The sequence below is a fragment of the Caloenas nicobarica genome, chromosome Z, assembly GCF_036013445.1.
Source record: "Caloenas nicobarica isolate bCalNic1 chromosome Z, bCalNic1.hap1, whole genome shotgun sequence".
Classification (NCBI taxonomy): domain Eukaryota; kingdom Metazoa; phylum Chordata; class Aves; order Columbiformes; family Columbidae; genus Caloenas; species Caloenas nicobarica.
The window spans coordinates 68,653,433-68,681,204 of record NC_088284.1 but is presented as its reverse complement, the minus strand read 5'-3'; the positions used below and the strand labels follow the sequence as shown (position 1 = coordinate 68,681,204).

At 50.5% G+C, this 27,772-nt stretch overlaps 1 protein-coding gene across 1 annotated transcript in view; it reads right to left on the bottom strand.

Moving 5' to 3' along the window:
- TMOD1 (tropomodulin 1) overlaps window positions 1-27,161 on the bottom strand; it is a 29,104-nt gene extending 1,943 nt beyond the window's left edge. The window contains exons 1-9 of the mRNA XM_065656323.1: window positions 27,039-27,161; window positions 14,981-15,144; window positions 13,079-13,235; window positions 9,636-9,755; window positions 6,584-6,673; window positions 5,954-6,084; window positions 4,274-4,381; window positions 2,669-2,812; window positions 1,911-2,055 (exon numbers count right to left, since the gene is read on the bottom strand). Of these exons, the coding sequence (XP_065512395.1) occupies window positions 1,911-2,055; window positions 2,669-2,812; window positions 4,274-4,381; window positions 5,954-6,084; window positions 6,584-6,673; window positions 9,636-9,755; window positions 13,079-13,235; window positions 14,981-15,100 (1,015 nt within the window). The 5' untranslated portion in view covers window positions 15,101-15,144; window positions 27,039-27,161. The remainder of the gene's footprint in view (window positions 1-1,910; window positions 2,056-2,668; window positions 2,813-4,273; window positions 4,382-5,953; window positions 6,085-6,583; window positions 6,674-9,635; window positions 9,756-13,078; window positions 13,236-14,980; window positions 15,145-27,038) is intronic.
- Window positions 27,162-27,772: the final 611 nt, after the last annotated feature.

The following is a 27,772-nucleotide window of genomic DNA, read 5'->3' as shown; positions in this document are numbered from 1 at the left end:
TAACATAGTCAGAGCAGTCTCATATCTACTCTTAAAGTTGATTTACAGCTCTGACAGCTACAGTCGTGACTTTTCAAGAAATGTGTGCAAGGAAAAAAGGGGAAAAAAAGTAGAAAGAGAAAGCAGACGTTAGCTCATGAGGATGAACATAAAAGCCTTCATAGTTGGTTCATATAGAGCATCACAGAGAACAGCAACTATAGAGTAGTTGGTAGCATCAGGTGATGGTAGGCAAGAGCACTGGAGCAGAGCACAAGCAGAGAGCTATTGCTGACAGGAAAATAAAGTTTTTCTATACTTATACATTGTCCAGGTGTACAGCTGAGATGCTATTGCCAGAGACCATCAGACCAATGAGTACGAGCTGCAAACAAGAACCAGAACAAAAAGTGCAGATCTTAATGGTCAAGGAGGCAAAATGCACAACAGTCCCATAAAAGGAAGTTGTGAATTCCTCTCTTTAACAGCGGGAACAATTAAAACACTAGATTTGAATCTTCCAGCTGATTACTTTGAATGCCAGGTGCTGCATGGTCATTAAAAACCTTGCTCTATTCTAAAGGACAGAAAATTTCCTGGTACAGCTCTCTAGTGACCAGGAATGCAGCCACTGGCAGAATAAATATGCAGTGAAGCGTAGTGCTGAGTATTCCATGTGTTCCCTGAAGAACTGGTGCATACCTCTGTGCTTGGCTGTGCTTCCTAGGAGCACGGTGCTGGCAGAACCAAGATTTTTTTAATTTTTAAAACATAATGTATTTGTCATCTGTCTAAATATGGCAGCAGTTTTAAGTAAAACTCTTTTTTCGTGGCTTTTAAACCCAAAGTTAATTCACAAAGGGACAGAAGACCATGTCTGTGGTGAACCATATGCAGATTAAAATACGTGGTTCCAGTGCTCCACCATTTCTTCATGGCTGGCATTTAGGTCTTAGGTCTTTCCTCAACCCCTGCCTGTTAGCTCTTGCTTTGTGGATGTTTCAGGCAGAACCCAGCAGCAGGTGAGGGGTGTCCCTGCAAGCCTCCAAGTCTTGCAAACCCCTCCCAAAGAAGCCATTCTCCCTAATGTACCAAAAAGACAATCTGCAGACTTGTACTTATTCCTCCCAGATAGATCGTCCACCGCTGTGGAGAAGGAGCTTGGTGCTGTCGTGTTTGTAACCGCCCAGTCTGTGCAGTGAGGAGCTGCTGGGCACGGCGTGGCTGGACCCACGGCCAGTGCTCTGCGGCAGCCTGTAGCCACACAATGGAAAGCCTCTGCCGCACCCACCGGCTGAAACAGCAGGTTGCAGACTTGCCCGCGTTCTGCTTCACACGCGCTTCTGATCACTTCATTGAGAGTCTAAAGATAACTCAGAGCCATGTGGCTCTCCAACCTCTCCCTAGAAACACTTTCCAATTTGTTTTGCTGAAGGGGATGGGCCAAGTCCCACTGCTGTCAAAGTTCAACTCTACCCCTTTTCATCTCCATGTTAAAGTGGGAATGAAGCTGGAGGAAGACAAGCAGTTGGCAGGAATCACAAGTGCCGGCAGCTCGCACCCCATGTGCCATATGCTGTATCACGTGCCGTACTGAAGCACGTTAGCAGCTCTCGCGCCTTCCCAACAAGACCCACTGTTACTGCCAAAAACGCAGCCTCTGCTGGGAGTTTGAGCTGCGCCGTGTCTCCAGGTTTGGAGCACAACCCATTGCCTGGCTGACGGCAGCTGCGTCAGGGAGCCAGTCAGTGGAAGCTGATTTCTTCCTTGAGGGGCAAGGTATCATCAGGCCCTTCAAGGGCTCGTTCCTAATACAAGCACATCCATTGGAGCCTTCAGGTGAGCAGTTCTGCCCCTCTACCAGCAGGAATTCCCGCAGGCAGAGGGAGGGACCTTCCCGCACCCCCTGGCTTGCAGCCAGCCCGACTCACCTAGGTCATTGTTGTTCATCATGGCATTGGAGGCACGGAGCCGGGGACCTTGCTGAGTGAAATGGTACCCGAACTTCAGCAGGGAGGTGTTTTTTTCCAACATGTTTGCGATTTCCATTTCTACTTTGTTGCCCAAGGGCTGGCTCTTTTGAAAACAGAAAACAGAAAAGCAAGCTGGTCAGGTCAGAGGGTGATTGAGGGCAAGCACCTAGATCTGCCACCTCCAACCCTTCCCTCCTTCTTTGAACCTGTTGGTCCATTTGGTGTTTCTGACTGGGAGCTGGTGAAACAAACCACTGGCTTGTTCCTGGTACAACTGAGCAGCTCCAGCTCCTCCAGCAGACATGCCTACAAGTCCTCTTGTCCAAAGGCTTTATTTGTTGGACGGATTTGCAGCAAAGAGGCGTCTGGAAAAACTACAACTCCCAGTCACCTGTCCCTGAGCTCCCCATAGCTCAGCTACTTCAGTACTACCCCCTGGCTTTCTGGGGCAGCTAAACTTGCCACGGCATCTGTACCACTGCACGCTCTGGAGCTCTCCTTCGCTCTCCCAAGCATTGCAGCAAAAATTTCACTTTTACTGAATACACATTATTATTTAAGTCCCTATGAGAGGGACTGCAGCAGAAACAAGGGGCTGAAATGTCTCCAAAGCAGCCTGGCAGGGCTGCCACCCCGCACCCTGACCAGCTACGCAGTTTCCCGCAACCAGGACACATTCGCTTGATCGGAGCTCCTGCTCGTGCACGCTCATTCACCTGGTTGTCGATGCGCAGCTCTACCAGCGATGTGTTGCTTTGGAGCGCTTCGACAACAGCCAAGATCCCCGACCCAGAAATGAAGTTTGATTCCACGTTCAGGCTCTTCAGCGTGTTGTTGACCTTCAGCATTTCTGCCAGTGCCTGTGGGCAGAGGCGGGTGGGAAGAGCTGGCAGCAGACAGGCAGGGCAGGGCAGAGCAGCAGCGGTTACACCCCGTTTGCCTGCGGAGGACACTGGGAGGACCCCGTGTGCCAACAAGTTTCACTGACACCAGACGGACGAGCTCTGTGCAAAGGGTTCCCCCCACTGCAGGGGGATTCTTGAATGTGAGCATGCTGGAGGCCACAGCAAAACCTTGTTTGGAGAAACCCATAAGGCTACCCCAAAAGGCGGCAGTGCGCACCTGTGGCTGCCCTGTGACGGCGTCACCTGTCCCTCTGCTAAAGCCAGCACGGTCAGCCCTGCCTCCTGCCCGGCCAGCTCCCTGCCTGCACTGCTCCTTCTGCACGGGGCCAAGATGCTTCCGATCACAGCACGCAGAGAGAGCTGCGTCTGTCTTGAACAATAAGGGATGCTCCACATCCAAGACGTCCTCCTAAGTGGCATCACAACCACACTCGTCACTTCTGCTTCCCTCAGCAGGTAAGAGCAGAAGTGGGCTGGCACAGTCCCACCCCGCCCCCCGACTTGATCTAATCATCTCATTTCATAAGTAGCATGGAAGGACCCATCTACATCATGAAACAGAAGGACCAGAAAGTGATGGCCAAGCAGCAGGGTTGGCCTGCACCCACTCACACGGCACTTGGTTCCACAGCTCCTCTAGCTCTCTGCAGTGCCCCATGGGCCCTCAAACAAGGCTTCTTCCCCAGTCCAGAGTGCCTGAAATAATGCAAGGGCTGTACTCACCCTCCAAAAAGGTTTTTTTAACAGGAAACTGGAGTGCACATGTGTGTGTGGAGGTAGGTAGGGGTAGCCTGGGTGAGGAAGAGCAAAAATTGCTTGCAGTGGTGCTGGAGGAGTGTGCAAAGATGCAGCCTGGAAGGCAGCACGAGGGTCAGGTGTAACAACTCAGCATCTCTCTGCATCCCACTGATATTTAATACTGCTCACAGCAGCCAAAAAGACCCTTCATCACCCACAGAGGCCACGCATAAGAAATGCAGAGTCCTGCTTCTGCACAGGTCTGCACAAAGGAATATATGAAAGAGAGCCAGAGCAGACGTGTGCAAGGGGGGAGATGGGTGGGCCCTGATGTAGGAGAAATTAAGAGAGACAAACTGCTTTTATGCAACGTCACTAGGAGTCGGTTCTTGTCTCCTGCTCCTTTTCCAGGAGATCCTTGAGGATGAATAGGAGACTGAATGGGATTAAAGAATTGTGCCCCGAAATGTCTGCAGCTGAAAAAGGAAGCGAGGGAACCAGAGCCTGTCCTGGCTTTCACTAGCGCTCCTGAAGCTGACACCTGCACCGAACACCAGAGGTGCAAAATGTGCCAAATGCGACATAAGGTGCAAAAGCAGTCAGTCAGTTACTCTGAAAATACCTTGCCCAAGAACAGCTCCTGTCACAACTTCATGTCAGTGAGTTGACAGTACTTACAAAAGCAACAGGATCATTGCTCCGTGTCCCAACTATACTGAACTTCTTCACGTAGGTGTTATTTTTCAGCGCTTCTGCAAAAGCTTTTAAAATTGGTATGGGAATATTCTGTGAAAAGAAATGCACAAAACCTGTGTTATGCCATCATCTGTATGAAGGAATACACAATACATTTAAACAATACTTTAAATTTATTAGTATGGCCAAATCACCAAATGCACTGAAGTAACTTAGGACAGGGTCAATAACTGTTTTTACAAGTTCCCTTGCTATAATGGCTTGATCCTATTTCTCACTCTGCTGATAGCTCACTGCCTTGATGTGAAGCTAAAATGTCTCTGGTATTTAATTTAATTGCCCAGAAACTCTGCTACTTACAAATGCAGGTGTTGTGGGGATGTATGTAAGTAGGATCCATGAGCCTACGAAGCACTGCTGCAGCACTTTTTAATGTCAGCACTGAGCAACAATCACGTCACGTTCAGGAAAATGTCCACCTACGGGGCCTGAGCCAGAAAGACCTGAAACAACCTCCTTGTCGTAAAAACCACAGACACCTCTGACTGCTTTATACAACATCTTTCAGGCCAATGTTTGCCATGCTACGTCTCAGCTCAGAAAAGAAATCCTTACTGCTTATTCAGAGTTCCTACAAAACGAGTATTTTTCACTCATCAAGCACTTTAGATACCCTTTTCGGATGCACAAATTTTAACTTATCTAAAATTTTAAGCGGCATCCTCAGCCTGGACTTCTTGCCACACCATTTGGATCCCACCATGTGGAATCACCTGTAGCCAAAGCCATCTGCAGAGCTGTAACACAGAGCCCAGCAGCTCACCACATCCCCAGGTCTCCAAACCGCGTTCCAAAGCCTGGAGTCTGACACAAAAAGCGTGCCTGCCTCCCACACCCTCAGCCTGGTGTCCTCAAGGGACGTTCAAGGTCACTAGCCAGGATCAAATACATGCAAGTAAAAATATTTTTGTTACAGAGAGCTGCAGGTGGCATGGCACAAGTGGTTTTAACGTTCATGTGCAGTTAACCACTTTCTTGCTATTCAAATACATCCATCATTTAACAGACCCCACGGGATGCGAGTCCTGGAGTCAGGGATGACAAATGGAAACTGTATTTTTTAGTATGTGTATGTGTCCCAGAGGGAACAAAAGAAGTGGTGCTGTGTCCTGATTTGCATCCTACAAGAAGTAAATGAGTCCCACAGAGGGACAGGTGAGTGATGGACAGGGCTACCTGCAAGAAGGGAGATTTCTTCATATTTTCATGGCAAGCGTCAGGATTATGAAGGCTTTTCCCCCCAACCATTATATCCTACTGAACAGCCCCTCCACCAGATGCACCTGACTATAGCATTAAAGCAACCTGGAACACCTTTAACCCCAGGCTGGAGACGGGTCTCCCAAACTACCCCCAACACAGCTCTGCTCTTCTAGGCATGTACAGGAGTTGTCCTGCTACCAACCCCACGCCATTGTTCCACAGCGGGTAACAATCCCTATTGCAACCCCCAAAAACAGTGATGGGAAGCACTGGTGTTTCTTGTCTGGCTACATGCAGTCTTACAGTACGCTGTGCAGCAAAACAGACTTGGTCTCTGCCTTCTGTGTATCAAATGTTTGGTCCTGTTATTAAGAGAGAAAAGTAGAAAGGAGCAAATACCATAATATTGTTAAGGTTGACTTCCTCAAGGTCAGGGTCATTGCTTTGTATTCGTTTCAGAGTTTCCTCCACATTTGTTGAGTTCGGTTCCTCATCTGGAACTGGTTTGTACTGTGTGGGCTTAATCACACCTGCAAGTGAAAAAGCAAGACATGTGAAACCAAAAGCGCCGTGAGCAGCAGCATGTTCTCTTTGGGTGGGTTTCTCCTCTCCCAGAAAGAGTGTTGGGAGAGGGAAGCGTGACCTGATGAACAGACACAAGATGAAAGACCCAACAAGCCCCTGGCAGCTCCACTGACGCTCACGTGCATCCAGAAGCGCTGCCCGGCAGTGGGGACAACCAGCACAGGACAGCTGGTGCCTGCTGCGGCATGCTGTCAGGGTCCAACACCTGGTGGTGGAGGGCACACCGCCTGCGTGGGGCTGTTCCCCGGGCTGTGACAGCTCCCGGGTGGCGCTGGGGCAGTGGCTGAAACCACGCTGGCTTGCACAGGACAAGGATGCACCGGAGATGTCCCCAGCAATCACGGGCTGCTCCTGCAGTTACGGCTCCAATCTTCAGCACTAAAATAATTCCCACTTTGCGTCTGCTAGCAGCTTCAAAGCTTGCCAACCCTCTAAATCACTTACTGTTGAGCCCTTCTTTGTTCACAATGGTGCTGCTCCCCAGTGCCTCATAGTACTGCTGGTTACTCATCAAGGTGTGCATGCCAAGGATGGCTACAGAAACAGAAAAGGAGAACACGGCTTGAGTTATTGCAGGCTCCAAAGCCAGGAAAAGATGCACACATGCCATTCTGCCCGGGGTGGGGGTCCACAGCGCAATTCTTTTCCCTGTGCAAGCGCAGAACAACATACAAAGGTGGGACCAAGATCCCAGCTGCCATAAATTCACAACAGGGCTCAAACATGCTCCCTTGTTTATTCCAGTGTAGCAAGTTTCCTAACAGAAGAGGAACATGATCTTGCAGGCAGCAGACAAACAGCCAAGGCTTCCCAGTAGCTGACTTGATTCAACATCACACAAAAACAGCGAGGGGAAGACAATAAATGACAAAAAATTGCCATTGGTAGGATTTTATCTAAGGGGTCCAGCCCAGCGGGAGCCTGCACATCCTCACCACCCTTGCTCACCTGGGCAGGTACCACACACTGTGACAGTCCAGCTCTGAGATGAGACCGACCCCTCACGCAGCAGCAGAGGAGGTGACCGTCACCCAAAGTGTGGCAGCACACACCACGTTTCTCCTCAATGACAAGTGGGGGTGGTGTGCTTTGAATTGATCTTTGTAGCCTTGGAAGTGGATACTGTGAGAATCTAAAGCCCTGCTGGCTTGGTCAAAATGCACAAGGTGATGGTATGAACAAAATTCAAAGATTGTAAGAGCCCAAAAGCCAAACTTCTGCCAATTTGCGTTTTTCAGGCTCAGGACTGCAAAACCAATATGTAAATGCACATTGAAATGTGCCCAGGGGACTCTGCTGGCATTCTTGCCAGCTGCAAATGAGCAGTGGGAAGCCAATGGCTTAGAAACATTCGGGCAAAGATTCCATTTACAAAAACAACCCCACTACTCACAGAAAGTTCATGTTTGAAAAGAAACTGTCTTTTTAATAATATTTTCTTTTTTCTTTTTTAATAACTACACCACTTTCTACAGAAAAATGCAGACATAAATACTTGTCATAAACAGACCCATTTGAACAAATCTTGACCTCCAGATGGGCACAGTGGTTAAAATAAATAAAGGGCAACTCTCCCTAAAATTCAAGCATGCTACCACAAAGGCACTTTGCTTTGCCATAAGCTGTTCCTCCTTATGCTTTGTGGCACCAGTCCATCACCATTTGCTTTGGCCAAGAGGGCTGGGAGTTGCAGGAGAAGGCTATCCCTGAGGCCCATCACATGAACGGCACCTCTTGCACTGGCAGATCACCGTGACACCAGGTCTGGGCTGCATGGGCAGGACAACCTGCAGCAAAAGGCGTCAACAAACACCACCACCCACCTCCCCACACCCCCCAGCGCATCCCCGGTTGGACCACACAGAGCCAAGCAGTCTCCATCTGAAAACATGAGTGAGGTTGGGGCACTTTGAGTTTTCTCATTTGTATTTTAGCTGGCCCTTTCCTCTGCTATCTACTCATAGCTGAAATTTTCCTGAGCGCAATACAGCTCGGAAAAGTAATTTGCAGGCTCAGCATTTTGGGGACATACATACACCCCAAACACAGCTTCCTCTGACAATGAAATCTCTCCACCAGCCACAACTGTGAATATCTGGGCTGCAGATAGAGGGAAGGACCTGCTGTGATGACCACATGGTGTTTTGGGGGGCTAGGGTTTGTGCTCGTAGACAAGAGGGATCCGCTGTTGCTAAGTCTGGTGCTTACTGTGCATGATCCAAAGGAAGTCAAGCAATGAAATCATCCCATTTCTGCCGCCCTCAGCTGACCAAAGGCCCTTTGAGGACCTTTCGGGAGCCACCTACAAAAGCCACCCTGCTGGCCTTGGCAAGGGAGGGATCCAACACACCATGGCTGACAACGAGCTCTGCTAAATAGGCAGGAGCTCTTTCACAGCCATAGCAAACTTGCAAAAGCAACACTGCTGCTGTCAATATTGAGATTTCAGTACAGTTTGTATCACATCAGTTCTCCTGCTGCCACTTCAAGTATATTCTCCCAACAATTGCAGAACAAGCTGCCGGGAACAGCATTTCTCTGTGAAAATGATTGCAGCACAGATCTGGAGCTTAGAAAGGGAGATTTTATTGGATAGGGCTTTACAGGACTCCAGGAGTACAGTAAAAAAGCGAAAGCTAGAGATGCAATGTTGGGCCACGGTCCATATGTTGGAAGCCTTAATGCAGAAACACATTTCTAAGCCAGAATACGATATTGTTATGTACAAGATGTCTAGCTGGTGCCATTATTCTACGGGCTATCTTACAGACTTCTGGCACGGGGGGATACTGCTAGGGAGTATGGAAGTCTGAAGGAGACAGAACTGGAAGAAACAGCCAACAGCACTGAAATATTCATCGACCGCTAGACTAGCTTGTGAGCTCAGTAAAGCTCCCTGTGCACGACAACCTGCTTCTCGGCAGTCAGGAGGTACACCAGCCTTTTAGTGATGGATTCCCACACCCCTGCGCTAACACAAAACTGACTGACCGCATGAACAGCAAAAAAAATGCAGCTTTAAAATGTCTTGGGAAAGCTCTTTAACAAAGAGCAGCCCTGGTTGTGCGTTGAAAGACTGCTCTACCCTGACGGCTCCTTTAACAGGTTGCACTAGAAATCCACTTTCTCACTGGGTCTGTTTGATTGTTTCCTAGAGGTTTGGCTTGAAGAAAGCTGTGCTCCTGAAGGTGACAGGCTGCAATTTGCAAGATTCAGTGGCAGAGACAGGAGAGGAGATCAAACAGCACACTGTGCTCCCTTGATAAATCCTTCTTCTCTCTCCTCAGCTTTGGTCCAATCTCCTGATTAAATCCAATAGGCTGAAAGCAACCTTAAATATATATAGTCTTTTTAACACAGAAATAAATCCTGTCAAAACTGACAGCATTCAGACAAACACCAAAAAGCTCAATAGCTCATTTCGCGCGAAAGAACAAACAAAAAGAAACTAGTAGTCAAACAACTTGAACCCCTGGTCCACGTGAAACTAATTTACCTGCAATATCACAGAGCTCTGCATCAGAGGCATTAGCAAGGGCCTCCTCCAGTTCCGGCTCCAGAGTCACACTTTCCAAAACAGGATCCATTGGCTTCTGCTTTGGGATCCAAGCTTTTCCTATAAATGCAAAGTGAGGTCACTCTCAGTATAGCTGTAGCACCTGTTTCACAAATAGCCATGCGGATACAACTCCGTGGGGTGAGACCGGCACAGTGGAAAGGGCAGAGGGGGCACAAGGACCTGGATAAAGATCAGAGGAGGCACGGAGTCCCTTCCCATTAGTTCGGTCTGACTCCTGCTGTGATGTGAGCCAGGAGGCACCTGCCAGACAGCCCCGGCTGCAGAGCTGGGCTCTTTCACCAGCGCAGAGGGCTGCATCTGCAGAAGCCCAATAGTACTTTTGTACAGGATGATGACTGTTGAACGTGCAGCACTCGGAAAGCTATGCACAGCCCGACCCCGCAGGACTTCACTTCTTTGAAGGCTGCATAAAAGGGATGGAGATTTGCCAGCACTCACATGGACCAAGAGAGGCCAGTGGCCTGGATCCAGGCCCGTGCAGGATCCGTCCTGCCACCGAGACAGCTCCTGCTGCTAATTCCAAACGCGCAGTGGCAGGGCGGATGGCACATTAGTCAAAGGAGGGTGGAAAGGAGGTGGCGGAGGGGTCTGGCAGCAGGCAGGGATAGCAGGCGGTCGTCCAGCGAGCACACAGGATGCAAGGAGGAGCAGGCCTGGTGCAGCTGGTCCGGCTCAGTGTTGCTGCAGAGGACAGTAGGGCAGGTGGGAGAGACACAGAGGGCATGCCAGATAGAGACGTCCATAGTCTGTCTCCTGGGAGTGCGGCAGGTCAAGGAACAGGCCTTTTCCCTGCAAGTCGGAGGTGCAAAGCAATGGGTACAGCTGGTAAGGCAAAGCTGCCATCTCAGCTGCTCACTGGTGGCCGTCTCCTAATGGGGGCTGTCCATGGGGACAAGGACTGTGCAGTGAGTGACGCAGCTCCAGCCCAGCTCTGAACGCTGTGGCGTCCCCGGCGGCCCCGCATCCCACTGCCTGGGATCACAGAGTCACAGAATGGCTGGGGTTGGAAGACCTGGAGACCAGCTAGTCCAACCCACCTGCTAAAGCAGGTTCACCTAAAGTAGCTCACACAGGAATGCATCCAGGCAGGTCTTGAATGTCTCCAGAGAAGTTTTAACACACCACGGCAGGGAGCAGTCTTTTGCGTAAACCCAGTGCTGCTGCGGGACAGGAGGAGGAGGGATCACAGAGCATTTCGGAGCAGCTCCCTCCCCTGAAATAGCCCAGGGTCACTGCACAGAGCTAGCGAGGGCAAAGCTCTTGGCCTGGAATGCCAGCCAGCACTATTTTTGTCCCCTCTCTGAAACCAGAGTCAGCAGCGATGAAGGGGAGAAACAAAAATCCTGCTGCTCAGGGATGTGCCGAAACAGAAGCAGCTAAATTTAGCCTCAAGGAAGAAGCAACTGCACTGCAGGCTCCCCCTGTACGAAATGGAGGCTGCTACAAACAGCCTTTTGTGAAACGGCCCAGCTCGTGCCTGCATGCTGCCGTCCCGACCGAGAGGGCAGGAATGCGCCTCCTGGGACACAGCTGCTCTCGCAAAAATAGGCAGAGCATCATGTGTGCCTGCGCGGCCAGGCACCTTCTGGGTACTCCGCAGCAAAACGTCTGCGGAGGGCTGGTCCCCTCAGCTGGTTCAGTGCAGAGACACGGAACCATCATCCCAGCGGACACACGGCTCGGCAAATGGTACGCAGCACCTGCGTTCAGCAGGGAACAGGGAAAACAGGGCAAACTTAGTTCTGCTGTCACACAGTAACTCCTTTTGACATCTCAGTGTCATTGAGACTTCTGGGTTTTAATCTTAGAAAGTTTCATATCTCAGTCATGCTTTATTACAAGTTTGAACTTTAAATTAAAAGCTGCGTGCAAACACAGCATTATATATCAGAACACAGCATGTATGCACACACCAGCTCCTGCCCTGTCCAGCAGCATGGCCAGGGAGAGCACCTCTCAAGCCAAATGCATAAATCACCCTCCAAACTGCAAACAGGGTGATTTATTTCCAGCCCTGCCACAACTGTGAATATGTAATTTACCATCTCTGGCTCACGCTCAATGTGAGTCGTGTCTTCACTCAACAGCATGTTACAGGTAAAAATATGTTTCGTGTGTTTAGGATCAGATCAGATTGAAATATGACTAGCTCGGACCAGAAGCTGATGACCCAAAACGCCTGAAACGTGTCCGTCCTGCGGAGCCCTGCCACTGCCTGCGGGGCTCGCCAGGTGGGCAGCCACTGCTGGGATGGGCTACGCTTGAAGTTCCTAAATTGCTCTTCCTGATGACACTCAATTTACTCTTTTCATTTACTTTTTTCAAAGAGAGCCCTTTGGTGTATTTTGTGGGTTTTGTTTGGTTTTGGTTTTTTGCTAGTACCACCTCCAGTTTTATCAAATGGACAGATTTAACACAAGCTCTTTCTCCAAGAGGCACATGGATGAGTAAGGAGGCAGCTTTGAGAAAGACCTCAATTGGGAAACAGGCTCACCGCCCCACATTTCCATGTGCTTCTTGTAGTGTGAACAGTGTACGACCAGATCTTCTGCTGCAGGGGCGCAAAGTACAGAGGGAGACACAACAGCAGAAAAGAGCTGCTGAGAAGATCCTGGAACCCAGAGGCAAGGACCGACCGGACCACATCCCATTTCAGGTGATTCTCAGAGTGCTACTGGGAGCAGGGAAGTCCTTTAGATGATGGGATATGTCCCAGGAGAACAGGAAAAGATGCCAGAAGGAGAGGAAAGAGAAGAGGCAAAGCAAACCCTTTGCTCACAGGCCCAGGGCCAGACAGGGGTGCAGCAGGGTATGGTGCAGGAAGACAGAAACATGCAGGCTGCTGGGGACAGTGAAATGAGGCTGGGGTTGTCACGAGGTGATGAAGACTAGATGGGAACTGTTGAGATTATCACAGCTGAGGGGAGCTGTGGAGTTTCTCTGCACCAAGATGAAGTTCAGAGTGTAGGGACGGGGCACAAAAGGCAGTGGTGGAAGACAGAGTGCAGCCTGCAGAGCTCGCAGGAGGACAGGACAGAGGAGGAACAAGAGAGGACAGAAGATGAGGTCTTCCCCAGAGCTTGGTGCAGCTGCAGTGTGATGGGGACAGAAAAAAGCCGCACAGAGGTACAGCCTCTGCCCATCACTTAACAACATATCAGGTGGTACCCAAATCAGCAAGTGCGGAGACCTCTTGGGCACACCCTAGTTTATTAGCCAGCCTGGGCTGCAGACCCACCACCCCAATGGTGTCAAAATGAAGTTGAGCTTAGCAACGTGGGTCAGACACAACCCTTCTGCCGTGTGCCCACCGTGCCTTCATCATGACGTGCTCAGTGTGGTGCAAAGGACTACCATACCTCTCTTTTCACCCGTGAAAGGAACCAAGTCTTCTCTGTCTTTAATGTCCTTTGCCTGCTGTTCTAGGTGGGCCATGAGTTCCTCTCTTTTGAACGGGCCGGTTGGTGGCTTTTGTGTCTGATCCCGCTGCCTGAGCCCCGCCGGCAGCAACGCATTCTAGGCAGAGAGAGGAGAAATACAGGTTATCTGTGCAGGCTGTGATCCCCACCCATCAAACACTCTCCCCTCTCCACTTTCCTCATTGCACTGCCCTTCCTCCGTATTTCTGGACAATTTGCTTCTCTTTGTGTCAAGGGTTATCTCCGCGCAACCCCACTGATTCCACATCACCTGAGACACATGATGCTCATTCCCCCTTTCCAATCTTAAATGCTGGCTCCACTACAAGGCGTCCATGCTTCCAAGGGGATGTTTCTCTACAGCAGCAGCTCCCGCGGTCTTTCACAGAGCAGACCAGAGAGCTGGGGTGGTCTCTTCTGCCTTTCATGATCCACCACAAAGCTACAGGCAGGGTCTCACAGAGAAGGTCACTCCATTGCAGACAAAAACTGCTGCGAACCTCTGCACTTTTTCAAACCACCTCCTTGTTATTCAGTCACATTAATGACCATGGGAAGTTGGCTTGTGCCTGACACATATGGCACATAAGCACCTGCTTATATTTAAATATAGAACAGCCTTAATGCAGTAAGACTATTCCCAGGTTTGACGCTAAGCATGTTCTTTAAAGCTTTGCTATATAGAAGTCAACATTTACTTTTAAGACATCCAAGGTGATTTTGAACAACACGTAGATTTTTCCATGCCCGCCTAATAAAAGTAATTCATTATAATTTAAATTTGTATCAATTAATTTTCCTGGGAAGGAAAATAACTAATAGTAAGCAATCAGACCCGGGCAACCTTGCAGGGCAACAGGGAACTGTGCTAACGCACACAGAGGGAGGTGTAGGAAACAGCTTGCTTCCTCAGGCTTCCCGCTGCGAGGGGTGACCATGCAATCTTCACGCTTTCACTTCTGTACTCAGATTAACCCCAACAGAAGTCTGCGATTATTTTACCTTTCTGCCCCTTTCACAGAATGCTGCCTGACTCTGTGTCTTCTGAGGCAGACGTAACCAGCCCACCAGCCCATACATTTAATCCCAGGAGCTAGCCTGCCACCTCTTTATTATTCTTCTGTGTTGCAGTTCAAAACACTGATGATGCAATCCACGCTGCCCATCATTTCCCCCAGAAAGAGTAACTGCATGTTGCAGGAACAACTTCTCAGTTGGCAGTGCCCAGCCTCATCCTCTAACCTTGCCGTAACCCAGAGGCCGGCCAGTTGGCTCTGCACATCCCCTGCTAGGGCCACAGAACAGCACTGCCCACGAAAAACTTTGATTGCTTGGCACCTGCAGGTCCAGTGTTTGCATATGTGCAGCTCTTTCCAGCGTTGGGAGGTTGCTAAAAAGCAGTTGTGCCATTTTGCAAAACTCTGGGATTTAGATTTCCGCCTAAATGAAAATACAGATCAGTTGAAGTGTGTTACAAAAAAAAATCCCAAATAAAACTGAAAATGCTCCCTCCAAGGTGGTCTGATCAGAAGCAAAAATCCAGTTTCTGCGGGTTTGCTGCCCTGCACCAGCACTGGGTCACATCAGTGCTGCAAATCACAGTGCTCATCACATGCATGCCAGGACAAGGGCAGGGGAATATCATAGAAACAACATCCCATGTGTAGCCTGTGCCTGTGATGGCAAAACTGCCTCTCTTCATCTGTGGCCAGTCTCTTTCACCCTTGCACCAAGTACAGGCTCTGCGAAGGATCCTACTTAAATATAGATTAATAATGCAGTCCATTCCCCCACAACTACTGAGATTTACCACCTAGCAAATCTTGTGCAGAAATTACTTACATCAGGATCCAGCTCTTCCAGTTCATTCTCTAACTTCCTGAGCTCCTCCTCTGTCAGAGCTCCAAGGATCTTGTCTTCATCCAGGTCTCGGTATTTTTCTAGCTCCTTTCTGTAAGACATCTTAGAGAAGTCTCGTGAATCTTGCTTTTATGCCAAAACAGGACCTGAAATGAAAACAAGAAGCGCAATACAGAATACACGGAACATGACACTGTGGCCCAGCTGGCTGGGTAGTGCTGAATACCACAGAGTTGCAGAAGATTTATGCTTAAAGCACAGCTAACTTCAAACCCAGGCCAGAATGCTCAGGGCCTCCCTGTCCCTGTCCTACATGCAAGTGGTGGCGCATGGTCATGAGAGCAGCACAACTTCAGTAGCATGTTGCCCCATCATGGACTTACAGGCCCATGCTGAGGAACACTTTGTACAGGACCCTGGCTAGAGATGTCTTCCTCCAAGCGATGCCAGATTTTAACGAAGTGTCCTAAGCATTTATTTCCTTGTAGGACAATAAACCACAAATCATAAAGTCTGCAGCTCCCATGCCCTTACAAGTCCCCAGTGACACCTCCCTGCATGTGGCACTTCAGATAAAGTCATCACTGGCTGGGAAAACAGATTTGTAGCATCCCTGAGTACCTCTGAGCCCTGCAAACCTCCACGAGGCTACAACACCCGGCACTCCTTCCCGTGTTTTAAAGCCGCAAGGAGATCAGCAAGTATTATCCACTCGTGTTCGGGAGGCTGCAAGTTAAACCGGCTCCTTGGGGACCCACCTTCCCCGAGACAACGTGTTTGCTCTGCTGCAAGCTAAGCAGCTGACCTGAGCGTTACTGCACGTCTAAACCAGCGCTTTGAGAAAACAAGTGGGAGTAACGCACCAAATGACCCATCCGGATAATCCCTGCTGACCCAGGGGTTTGTCCCATGTCTCCTAATATAAAATGCCACACACAATCACAGGCACGTAACTGGACCTCTGGCAGCTCTACAAGACTGTGGTAGACCTTCTACAAAGGTCAACTTGTTTAAAATATGCAGGTAGGTTAAAACACACACTCACTACCACACACAAGACTGTATCCAACTCTGCTTTTTTTGATGAAAGCTTCCTTCTGTTCCTGTGCGCTGTCTGTATATTCACATCTTTTTGGCTCAATTTTTGTGGAGAATATTGAACTCCAGATAATTTAAGGTGACTCTTCTTACAGTCTAAAAAATGTTTTGCTATTCTCTCAAGTGGCATTTACATTAAAATAACAGCAAGGCTTGTGCATTTTTCAAGGAGCCAAGCATCTTCAGGCTTTCTATAAATGGCCTCTTTTTAGCTTCTGCAGAGTGCCAGAGAGTGCCAGAGCCCTACTCCAAGTCACATCTCTCCAGCTTTGCCCACCCTCTCAGGGTAGATCATGCTCTTATGATCGCTCCTCACCAGCGGAGAAGTCTCTATACAACTTACAATGCGGCTGCTGTTCCAGATAGGAAAATTATCTTGAGCTTGGTCACAAAAGGGCACATTAATGCACACATGGCTTGACAGCAAGCCCTTAAATTTAGAGCTGTCATCTGCTCAAACGTTTGGTTTCCCACTGGTGTGATGGCAATTCCCGCATCACTCGCATTCCTGCCACTCGCCACTTTGGCAGTGGAGCACCAGGAGACGGTCCCTCCTCCATGGGAGGAACGCCCCCGACCCCCCAGATCCCACCACTGGGGGCTGAGAGGGTGAAAACCAGCTTTTTGCTGGGCTGGTTTGCTCGGTGTGGTGACAGTCAGCCAGGGCTGGAGGCAGGGGGGGTTGGAGGAGGAAATCCGGGCCATGGGGCTCAGGGGGTTTGGCCCAGCGAGGCAGTGGGGGACCCCAGAACCCCTGCAATTTACCAGCCATGTCCAGCAGCTCAGCCCCAGCAAGGCTGTCCTGGTCAGCATAGAGAAAACCAAAGCCTTTATCAAAATTACCCATGGATAGAATTCTCACAGAATCATGGAATAGTTTGGGCTGGAAGGGACCTTCAAAGGTCATCTAGTCCAACCCCCCTGCAGTGAGCAGGGACATCTTCAACTAGATCAGGTTGCTCAGAACCCCGTCCAGCCTGGCCTGGAAAGTCTCCAGGGATGGGGCATCTACCACCTCTCCGGGCAACCTGGGCCAGTGTTTCACCTTTCAGTACTTTAAAGGGCGCTGTAAGAAAGATGGGGACAGACATTTTAGCAGGGCCTGTTGCAATAGGACTTGGGGTAATGGTTTTAAACTAAAGGACGGGAGATTCAGGCTAGACATGAGGAAGAAATGTTTTACAATGAGGGTGGTGAAACACTGGCCCAGGTTGCCCAGAGAGGTGGTAGATGTCCCATCCCTGGAGACATTCCAGGCCAGGCTGGATGGGGCTCTGGGGGGGATGGACTGGATGAGCTTTGAAGGTCCCTTCCAGCACAAACTATTCTATGATTCTAACCCACTCCAGGCTGCTAAAATCTCTGTAACAGCTGAAAATACCCACACCTGCTATGCACAAGGCAGTCTCTGTCTTGGCTACGTGGGAACAACTACCTCAGGGGCAGACACAGCCCCTTCCCAGCGATCAGGGTAGCCCAAAAGCGGTGGCTGAGCTCGAGTGGTGCGCAGCCCCCGCGGGGCTGACCTTGTCTCCTCCTGGCAGAAGGACGGGGACTGTCAGCACCAAGAGGCGAGAGGCAGGACAGACGGCGGATGTCGGCGTGCACAAGCAACGCTTTTGAAAAACGCTCTGGGTTTCAAAGCACCTCACAGAGATACAAAGCCGAGGCTGCACAAAGCAAAGGCCCTGAGGACAGGTGCAGACCTTGCTGAAATCCCCGCAGCGAGAATTTTGTTTGCCAGGTACTTCAAGCAGAGCTGCTGGGAGGGGACGGTTCAGCACATGGGGAGCACAGCTGTGCCCACGGGGCCAGGACACGGGTACTGCTCCCCTGCCCACCCAATGGGCTGCAAGGGGTTCAGCAGCGCGCCCTGCAGCTCTGCCCCCGGGGCCAGCACGGCGACTGGCTCTGCCTTATCTCCATGTCCCATGTCTCTTCTACCCTATCTTGCTAATGAGTGCTGGGACAAAAAGCAAATAGCCCGTCTGCTGTAAATGGCAAAGAGGGCTTTGTACTGCCAAAAAATAAAAAGCGGGTAAATTCTGCCTAAGCATAATTGTTTTCTTTTATATAACGTGTCAGAACACCGACTGCCACAAACAGCTCTCTTTCAGCCATGCTAGGGTTCAAGCATGGTTTAACATAGGTCAGCCCAACACCTGGGCTCCAAAAAAATAACAAGATTGTCCAGCACAACTGCAATATTATATTCAAATTTTAAATCCACACACTTCTGGACATTTGGGAAAGAGTGAACCCTAACTCACCACGAATCTGCTCCATCAAATCTATTCTCAATGCCTTCCTAAGATGGTAGCTTTGATTTCTTGCTATTTTTCATTAAACCTAGCAATTCACTTTTCATTCGACCAATAAAGGAAGCATCACAACAAAATATATACATTAAATAGAGAAGCTGCACAGGACTGACACTATTACAACTTTAAGTCCTCAAAAAACTGAAATTCATATTGACTACTAAGATACCAAGAGTTTAGGTCTCATTGTCCAAAGTATTCATCAGACAGCCTAAACACTTGCACTTGTTAAGTCTGAAGAGCATACAAGTTGGCATGCATGAAGAGCAATCAAAAAGGTTCAAGGAGAAAAAATGAAATCAGATGGGAGATGAACTTACACCATAGGTCACCTACAGGAAAGACTATTCCTATCATGAATATAGGAAAACAAAACAAAAAAGGGCTAATATTTGTGATTATGAGGGGGATGAAATGGTTTCTTTCTGAAGGGTCTAAACAAACAAAGGGATCCTGTAGAGCAAGTGAAAATGAAAAGCATCCTGTATGGCACTGGAAATACTCCTTTCACTGCTCTGCTCCATTACAGCTCCCCCGCAGCACTGGGCCATTTCTTGGGCACCAAAACCTGAGAGCAGCACCGACCTCTGCGCAGGCAATCAGGGGAGACCTGGGGAGGTGGCTCAGGAGGGACCACTGTGTCCTGCACATGGTGGAGAGCAGGCACAGGGACACGGGGGGCAGGAGCCTGGCAGCGGCGGGCCCGGCCTGCGACAGGCTGCTCGGGGAGGCCGTGAGCGCACAGGTAGCGCCGAGTTGGAGGATCCGCAGGATCATCCCTCGGTGCTCTGACAGCCCCAGGAAAAAGAACAAATGTGAAAGAAGAACTGGGCGAAGTGACACAAACCAGACTCTCCTCAGTGGTGCCCAGCGACAGGATGAGGGGCAACGGGCACAGACTGAAGCACAGGAGGTTCCATCTGAATATGAGGAGAAACTTCTTTACTGTGAGGGTGCCAGAGCCTGGACCAGGCTGCCCAGGGAGGTTGTGGAGTCTCCTTCTCTGGAGACATTCAAACCCACCTGGACACATTCCTGTGTGATCTGCTCTGGTGAACCTGCTCTAGCAGGTGGGTTGGACTAGATGGTCTCCAGAGGTCCCTTCCGATCCCAACCAACCTGTGATTCTGTGAAACAGCGGCGAGCAAGACAAATTCCAAGTAAAACCCACAAATGTCACAGAGAAAAGCTACAGGCTGATTTCCCCCGGGGGTGCTGTGTAACACAACACGACAGCTGCACACTCTTCCATGTGCACGGGCATGCAAACAGCAGGAGATTACAGAAAGCCTTCTTTTCATACGTACGCCAGGAGAAGAGCAACTAACCTCAGTGAAGACACAGGGTTTTAGGTGATCGATCCTGTTATGAGCCCAAGCCAACTCTGATTTCAGCATTCCGCAGCAGGCTGCAGCAGGTGGCCGTCCCTTCCGCGGCCGCGGGGACCGCAGCGTGCCGGAGGGCTCGGTGCATCCCGAGTCACCCGCCACACTGAATCGCCAGACAAAGGCAGAGGATGCGAACTCTGTGTACTCTGCCCACCGATGAGAGCCAAGGCTGAAAAACAATGACCATCCCCTGCCCCCAGAAAACCCTCAAACCTACTGGGAAACTTTTTCGATGCTTTGAAATAAGCAAGCAGACCAAACGTTTGGCGTCTGAGATAAGGAAGCAGCCAACAAGTATCTCCAGCATAGATGTTGAGGATTCTTGGAAAAACTGCCAAGTTTGAAGGCAGAAGGCTATTTATGATAAAAGCTGTTTTTAAGCAGCACGGGAGGCAGGAGATAACCTCATGAGGGACACCCTGGCTCCACAACAGTTCCTATTTGACTCAGGCAGGGTTTTGATTTGTGAGATTTTTTCATAGTTTAAGCATAAATCTAAGTCAGGGTTCAGAACTATTATTTTTATAATATAAAAACAACAAATCAATGTAAAATAACCCCTCTGTAGTTCCTACAATTTCTTTTTTATATTCTTTGACTTTTAGAGTAACTAGGGCTTTTTTTTTTTTGAGAAACTACACATACCTCAAGTGACCATTTCCTACAAACTCAAGAGAAGTTAAGTACTTTGTGTGCACACACTTAGACCACAGTGGATCACCCAGGTGTAAACACAAGATGCATGCTGTGCAGATGAGAGGAGCAAATCAGCTCCAGCTGGTTTCCTAAATCAAGACTGTATTTTCATCTGGCCTCTCAGTCCTCTGATAAACCTCAAGGCCACTAGCTAACTAATGAAATCTCACGCAGGACTCAAATCCTCATTTCTTGTCAAGCTGGCCGTGTGTGCAAAGGGTCCGTCAGCACAGGTGTGGTGTGGAGCAAGGCTTGGCATCTCCTTTGGCTGACAGGGAATGAAGGAGGGAGCTGGGGCATCTGCAGGGAGGTCCAGGGAAAAGGGGGCCACCAGAAGCAGGAGGAGCAGAGCAAGGGCAGCTGTTACAAGCCATAGAGCTGGGGCAGAAACAGCGGGGTGCAGGGATGGAGAACACTGATCCAGCAAAATGTGAGTCTCTTGCTAGTTCTGCCGCTCATAGAACAACTTGCAAACCTCAGGCTTGCATTCCAGGACACCTGGGTGCTGGTGTGCAAGAGCCTGATGCCACAGCCAACCTGCTGCTTGAGTACCTGAGCACCCCAACACCACCAGTTCCCAGGAGCTTCAAGAAGGGACCAACAAATTACAGCCAGATCCAGCAACAACAGAGGGAAAGATGCAGATCAGCACCTATTGAAACCACATCTAAAAACATGAGTCTAGGCAAATTTTGCAAAACCCAGTGGGAAATCAGAGCAGAGCACAGGAGGAGCTGGATCCATTCCCAGTGTCATCACGCAGTCTTATACATCGAAAGTCTTGACTGCTAGGTGCTTCCTATCACCAGTTACTCTGGTCACGAGAGAAGTAACCACAGGTGTGCTGGTACAGGAATGCTCTCCTCCCAGTGCACAGGTACAAATGTCACACCTAGAGCCAGCGGTCCCTTCTCTGGCAGACACAACCAGAGCCCAGCAGTGGCCTTGGAGGTGAACGCGTGCCCCACAGCTGCGGTACAGGCGTTCAGAAGTTTGCACTGTTCCAAACAAACATACTTCGTTCTCGCTAAACATCAAGTCTTTGGCTTGGAGAAATGAAAGGAAGATAATTAGCTAAATCCAGTCCTTTTAAGGGAATGGTCTCCTGCACATTTTTTGTGGATCCTTTTGTAGGCTGATCTCATATTCCCAGCCAGAGAGGAAAGCACCTTTTTAATGAGCCATAAACACAGACTTGGGCTGCAGCATCATGCACTGTTGGTCTGCTTGGGCTCTGCAGCACCGCCTTGAACATACAAGATGTTGAAACATCTTGTTAAAGCTACAAGAGACTTCCTATAGACTCTGCACTGGACTTGCAGTCCAAGCTGCACTAGAAAACATCTAGCGAGGAGTCCACAGAGGTGGTGGGTATTCCCCCCTGCTTAGTACCACTGAGGCTGCAGCGCCTGCAGTGCTGCAGACTCAGCATCCAGCAACACTGGATGCTGCACCCAGTTTGATGCACCCCAGTAGAAGACAGGTCTTGACAAGCTGAGGAGACTCCAGTGCAGGGCCACCAGGATGGGCAGGAGGCTGGGACACAGCAGATAAAAGGAGAAATTGAGGGAAGTGGACTTCTTCAGCCTGGAGGGAGGAAGGCTGCAGTGAGATCTAATTGCAGTCAGTCATTGGCTGCCTGAAGGGAAAGAATTTCTAGAGAAGACAGAACCAGGCTTTCCTCAGAGGTGCATGGGAGAAGGACAAGGGACAATGGGAACAAGTTGCGGCAAGGGGAAAACTCCTTGCCACAAGAGTGATGCAGCTCCTGGGCAGGGCCCAGAGAGGTGGTGGAGTCTCCATCCTTGGACACTGGATGCTCAACTGGGCAAGGTCCTGGGCAACCTGATCTAGCTCTGGGGCTATGTCTGCTCACTGTACTAGGGACTTTCAGAGGCCCCTTCCCATCTAAACTGTCTATGACTGGATCTCAGAAGAATGCGCAGGTGTCCTGTCCAGGTTCCTCCTCTGAACACCAGGAGGTTACACAGGATGGGAGCTGGGCTCCACGCTGATCCCCTACATATCACAAAGACTTGTCTTCTGCAGTCACTCAATTTATCCAGCTGAAGCAAAGTCCTCACTGCTGTAATTCAAGTTTGAATTCAGATTCTAGTTCAACACAAGGGGATTTAGCTGCCTTCCCCTGAAACAAACTGTTAAACCACCATGAGCTTAGACATGGCCGAAGGTCACCTTGGCTAAGCCCCTTGCTTCTGCAGCGTGACAGTGAGCCACTCATCCCCCAGCAGACCATCACAGTATCTTGCTTTGCAGCTTTCTCATGCTGGGAAGCCCTTGTGCCGCTTGCAGAGTAGCCAAGCATCATCTTGAATGATTCTCAATAAAACGGCCCGTACAAGGCAGCTGACGTCCCCAGCCCCTGGTTCAGCCAGCATTGCCCATCAGACACATCTTCATCTCTCAACCTTTCTACAGCAGAGTGGGGCAGTACCAGCACATTCACGCCCTGAATGAGAAGGGTGGACAGGGGATGCTCCAGGCAGTGAGCAGCTCTGTCATGTCAGATGCAGAAAGCAGAGCTCAGCACACACCCTCACCACTCCAGGCAAATCAGCCACCAGCTGAGGCCCTCTCTGCCTCCCTGCAAGAGGCTCATGCCTAATGAAATACAACGGGGAAACTGCTGTCCCTCCAGGAAGCTCAGACTTCTCCAAGGAGGATCTGGATTTCCTCTGGTCTGATAGAAACCTCACAACAAGTAGCTGTTACACCTATGATACACTGTAATTCGTATTTGAAAAGAAATATCTGGAAGGAGGCATTTTGCATCTATCAAAGCACACCAAGACTTCTGGCTCTCTAAATGACATGCCGGCCATGCAAAACATGTAATGCTATCCAGAGTTACCGTCACCACCCAGAACTCTACAGCAAAGAAGTTCAATATGTCACAGACAACACTTACTGATGATGCTGCTTCACTACCACACTGGAGCTGACATTCCCATCCTTGCACTTGACAACTCCGCAGCGAAGGCCTTGTTGTCCAAGGCCATGCGCACACTTGGGAAAGCTCCCTGTGCTCGACCAAAGTGACCTCTTCATCCACTGGTGCTGCGGGAAGCCTAAGGCTGGTTGCACCCTCCTGGACCTTCCTCTCTCCTTGTGCGCCAGAAGGTGCAGCTCACCCAGTTCCTAACCCGATACTCAGCAGCTGCCTGTATCTCCTGGCCCTGCTCTTCTCAACACTTCGCAGCCTGCCAACCACACAACTCAACACTGGCTCTTACCAAGCGGTCATTCCTATCAGGGCCATCCAGCAAACATCCTGGATGTCTGGTGACCAGGCAACACGTAACAGGCTCAAACTCTGCCAAAGGCCAAATACAAACCATCCCAGCTGTATCTCCCCTTTGCATATTTTTAAGGTACACACTTGTAAACACAGTTATGTGTTCTCCTATTTGGGGCGAGGTTCTCTCATGCACCTGGCATGTACTTAATTGCTTAATTACTAATCCCTATAAAAAGCATGTGGGCACACTTGAGTCACTAGTGACACTGTGCATTCGGTTCCTGCTCTGTAACCTGAACCCTTCCCCTTGGAAACTTCACAGCCAGCACAATCTCCTCTGAAAAGGGATCCTGGGTTTCTTGCCTGAACTTCTGTCAGTCCTCAGATGGACTTCTGCTTCCCTGGCATGCTCAAGTAGCAGGGAGCAGCTGCACCTGATGGATGCCATGTGAAGACAGGACCAGAAAGGCTCCTGTCCTGCACCAAGCCGTGCCTCGGACCCTTCAGCAGGCAATGGCGATGTCCTGTGAAGCCCCGAGCAAAGCACAGGGAGCTGTCAGTAACACACCTACACCTGCCTGTTCCAGCTCCCACCCCAGTGCTGGTGCGGCTGGCGCAGAGGAACCGAAAGTGAAATGTTCCATCAATGGGCCACTAATAAGCCCTAGATAGGCTGATTCTTAATGAACACTGGGGCAAAATGAGTACTGTTCCAGCAGCAATGAACATATAGACCAAATCTGAATGAGACATCTAGTAGAGGTGGGACCCTCATACCATCCTCCAAGGCCTGAAGAGACAAAGATGTCACCTCCAGCTAGGTGTTCCTGCTCTGGCAGAGGGATTGGACTAGATGATCTTTTGAGGTCCCTTCCAACCCCTAACATTCTGTGATTCTGTGTGAGAGCTACTAAACCACACAGCGCTGGAATGCAGCAGAGCTCTGGGGAGGCATCGCTGTAGCCTTATTTACATGCTTCTCCCAGAGCATCTCCTACTTGCTGCTGCCAGCCAGAGTATCCTGGGCTGGACAGACTTGGTCTGACACAGGATATCCTCTGATATGTGATTATCCCATTCATCATGATCAAGCAGGAAGAGCTCCCTCTCAGGAGAGTGATGCAGCTCTGAGACAGGGCAGCAGGGTGGTGGGGTCTCCACCTTTGGGGGTTTCTAGAAATAGGCCATACAAAGCCACAACCTCCCTGGCCAAAGAGAGATCTGCTGTGAGCTGGGGATGGACTAGAGAACCACTGAGCCATAAACAGTGCTTGGGTCCTGTGACAAAAAACATATGCCTGTTCAGTAACACAAAGCCGTGGAAAACAATTTTTATCTCCTGTTTTTTTTTTCAGGAGTCTGGTAGTTTTACGAAGTAAACACATTTTAACTACAAGTCACTGTCCAGAGTAGAGAAGTGAAGACAAAGTCTTCCTAGCTCACGATTCACAAATGGTTGTCAACTACAAAGGAAAAAGTCAGAAAGCAGATCCCAGCCTCCTCCACTTGAGCTGTGCTGGGCTTTCACAAAAACTCCACAGGCCTGGAAAACAGTGAAGCAGCAAACAGAAAAGTAAAACAATTCATCTGCAAACGTTACATTCAGTAGTGCATCATTCTGGAGGACGGAGTTACAAGGGACAGTGGCTTCTTACAAAAGGATCATCCAGGATCTCTTGAAAAGACAAATCAAACTGTCCTCTGGGTGAAGCAAAGTAAAACATGGGCAAAGGAAATCAGTAATGAGATAGACCAGGCTGTCTCTGTATCTGTTTGACTTTCCCAAACACACCAAGCAGGAGGGGAGATGGCAATGTATTCCCAACGTTATGCAAAAACATGTTATCTGGAGAACCGCCAGCAGACCATCACAGCTGATAAATGTGTGTACAAAAGAACAGGATGAGTCAGGCTGGAAAACAAAGAATAGCTGAAGGGGGGAAAAAATAAAGAGCTTTGACAGAAGGAGAACAGAGACCTCGAAATGAGCAGCAGTGAGCATATGATGCAGTGTGCTTGTTGGGATACCCAAATGCATGTACATTAGGGCAACAGGTACAGAGGCTGTACACAAACAATAGCGCACACTGTCCTACACCTCTGCAAAAGCTATTCGGCTCTGGGCACCGTGGTGCCAGCAAGACAATGCTTGGCTCTGATGTTGTAGTCCAGCTCCTCCTTCCAAGAAGACAAAAGACAAAGGGCTCATTACCATAACCTGAAGCAGGGCTCACATGCGCAAAACTTGTCCAGTATTTGCTCCCTCAGCTAGTCTAAGAGAAGGTGCCATCTCTCGGCATAAATCTCATCTTTTTGATGAGAAATGAGGAATTCATTCTTCATTCCTGCATGAGCTGGTGGGTCACATATGGAGAACGGATTCCATACACACTTAAAAATAACCTCAGCCATGTAGGTGAGCACGTTTCTGGCTCAAGGCCAAATACCCACCAAAAGATGTAAAGCAACTAGAGAGAGGATCTCTGCCTGGAGCAGCTGGTCCAGATGGGGGGCAGTGGGCAACGGGTTCTGCCCAACAAACCATCCAGCACCATTTCAAAAGCAGAGGCAGACAGATAAGCACATCAAAAAGGCGCAGGAGTCGGGGCAGACGCTGTGTCCAGCCGAGTGAAGGAAAGTTATCTTTTGAGATAGGCAGAGCGTTTCAAGCAAGGCAGCGAGTAATTCAAGTGGGACAAACCGTGGCCATGGAAAATAAACCACAAGGACTCAAGGAATCTTTCCCCCCTCCAGTTTCTACTCTTCCCGTACAAAACCAGTGCAGCTTTCTATTTATCTGTCCCCTGGAGAACCACCTCCTAGCAGACCCCCGAGGACCAGAAACCCAACAGCGGTACAAAAAACCCACCGTCGCCTTTCGCAACCTGAAAAACCCACCGTCGCCTTTCGCAACCCGCTCCAGCGCGGCGCGGGGGCCTCTGCCCCCGCCAGCAGCTCCCGGGGGGCGCAGCCGCCCCGCAGCCCGGGGAGCCCCGCAGCCCGGGGAGCCCCGCAGCCCGGGGAGCCCCGCATCGGCGCAGCGCCCCGACCTCCAGGAACAGCCTCCCAGCAGGCAGGCAAGTACGCAGGCAGGCAGGCAAGCGAGCAAGTATGCGGCAGGTAGGCAAGCAGGCAGGGCGCCCCAGCACCCAGCCAGTCCCCCCTGCGCGCAGCCGAGCGCACGCAGCGCGGAGGCGGCCGCTATTTATGTCGAGCCGGTGCCGGTCAAATTTTCTGCCCAGACACGGGCCGGACCCGCCGCCCCGCCGCCCGCTTACCGTTCCCGTGAGCCGAGCCCGGGCGGCGCGTCCTGCCCGCGCCGGCTCCGCCGCTCGGGGGGCGGGGGGGTCCGGCCCCGGCCTCGGCCCGGCCGTCACTCAGCGGGGGGCGGCCCTGTCGCCCCTCCCGTCCGCGAACAGCTGTGCCCGGCTCGGCCCCCGCCGCGGCTCCCGGCTTTGGTTTGTCCTTACCCGCCGCCCGCCGCCGGGAGGACAAAGCTGCACCGTGCAGCCCGGGGCACGGCGGCCGCCGCGAGGGAAGGCAGCCCCGGAGCAGCAACGGCAGCGTTTGCCTCCAAAGGGTCTGCAGCTTGTAGCGGTGCAGGCACGCCGGATCCTGCCTTCTGACCCATGGCAAACTGCCTGCACAGTGCCGGGCCAGGCGCCTTCTGGAAAGCCCCTTAAGATGCGCCCACCTCGGTTCACGGGGAGCCGATGTGTCCACCTCGGTTCATGGGGCGCCAGGCCACCGCGAAGCACCCTGGCGCTGCGGCTGGAAAAACTCCTTCCCCCGGAGGAGCGGTGCAGCCCTGGGACAGCATGGGGAAGCAGGTGGGTCTCCAGGCTCTGCCAGACCAAGTCATGGCCACCCCGGCCTCTGGCTGGGAATGGCCTTGCTACCCACACGGCCGCAAGTGTGGGCATTTTATAAAAGCTGCTTCCCCACAATGTCATCTGCATCAACACACCTATTAATTCCATGTCTTATTTTACTCCCAGGCACTTTGCTCCAT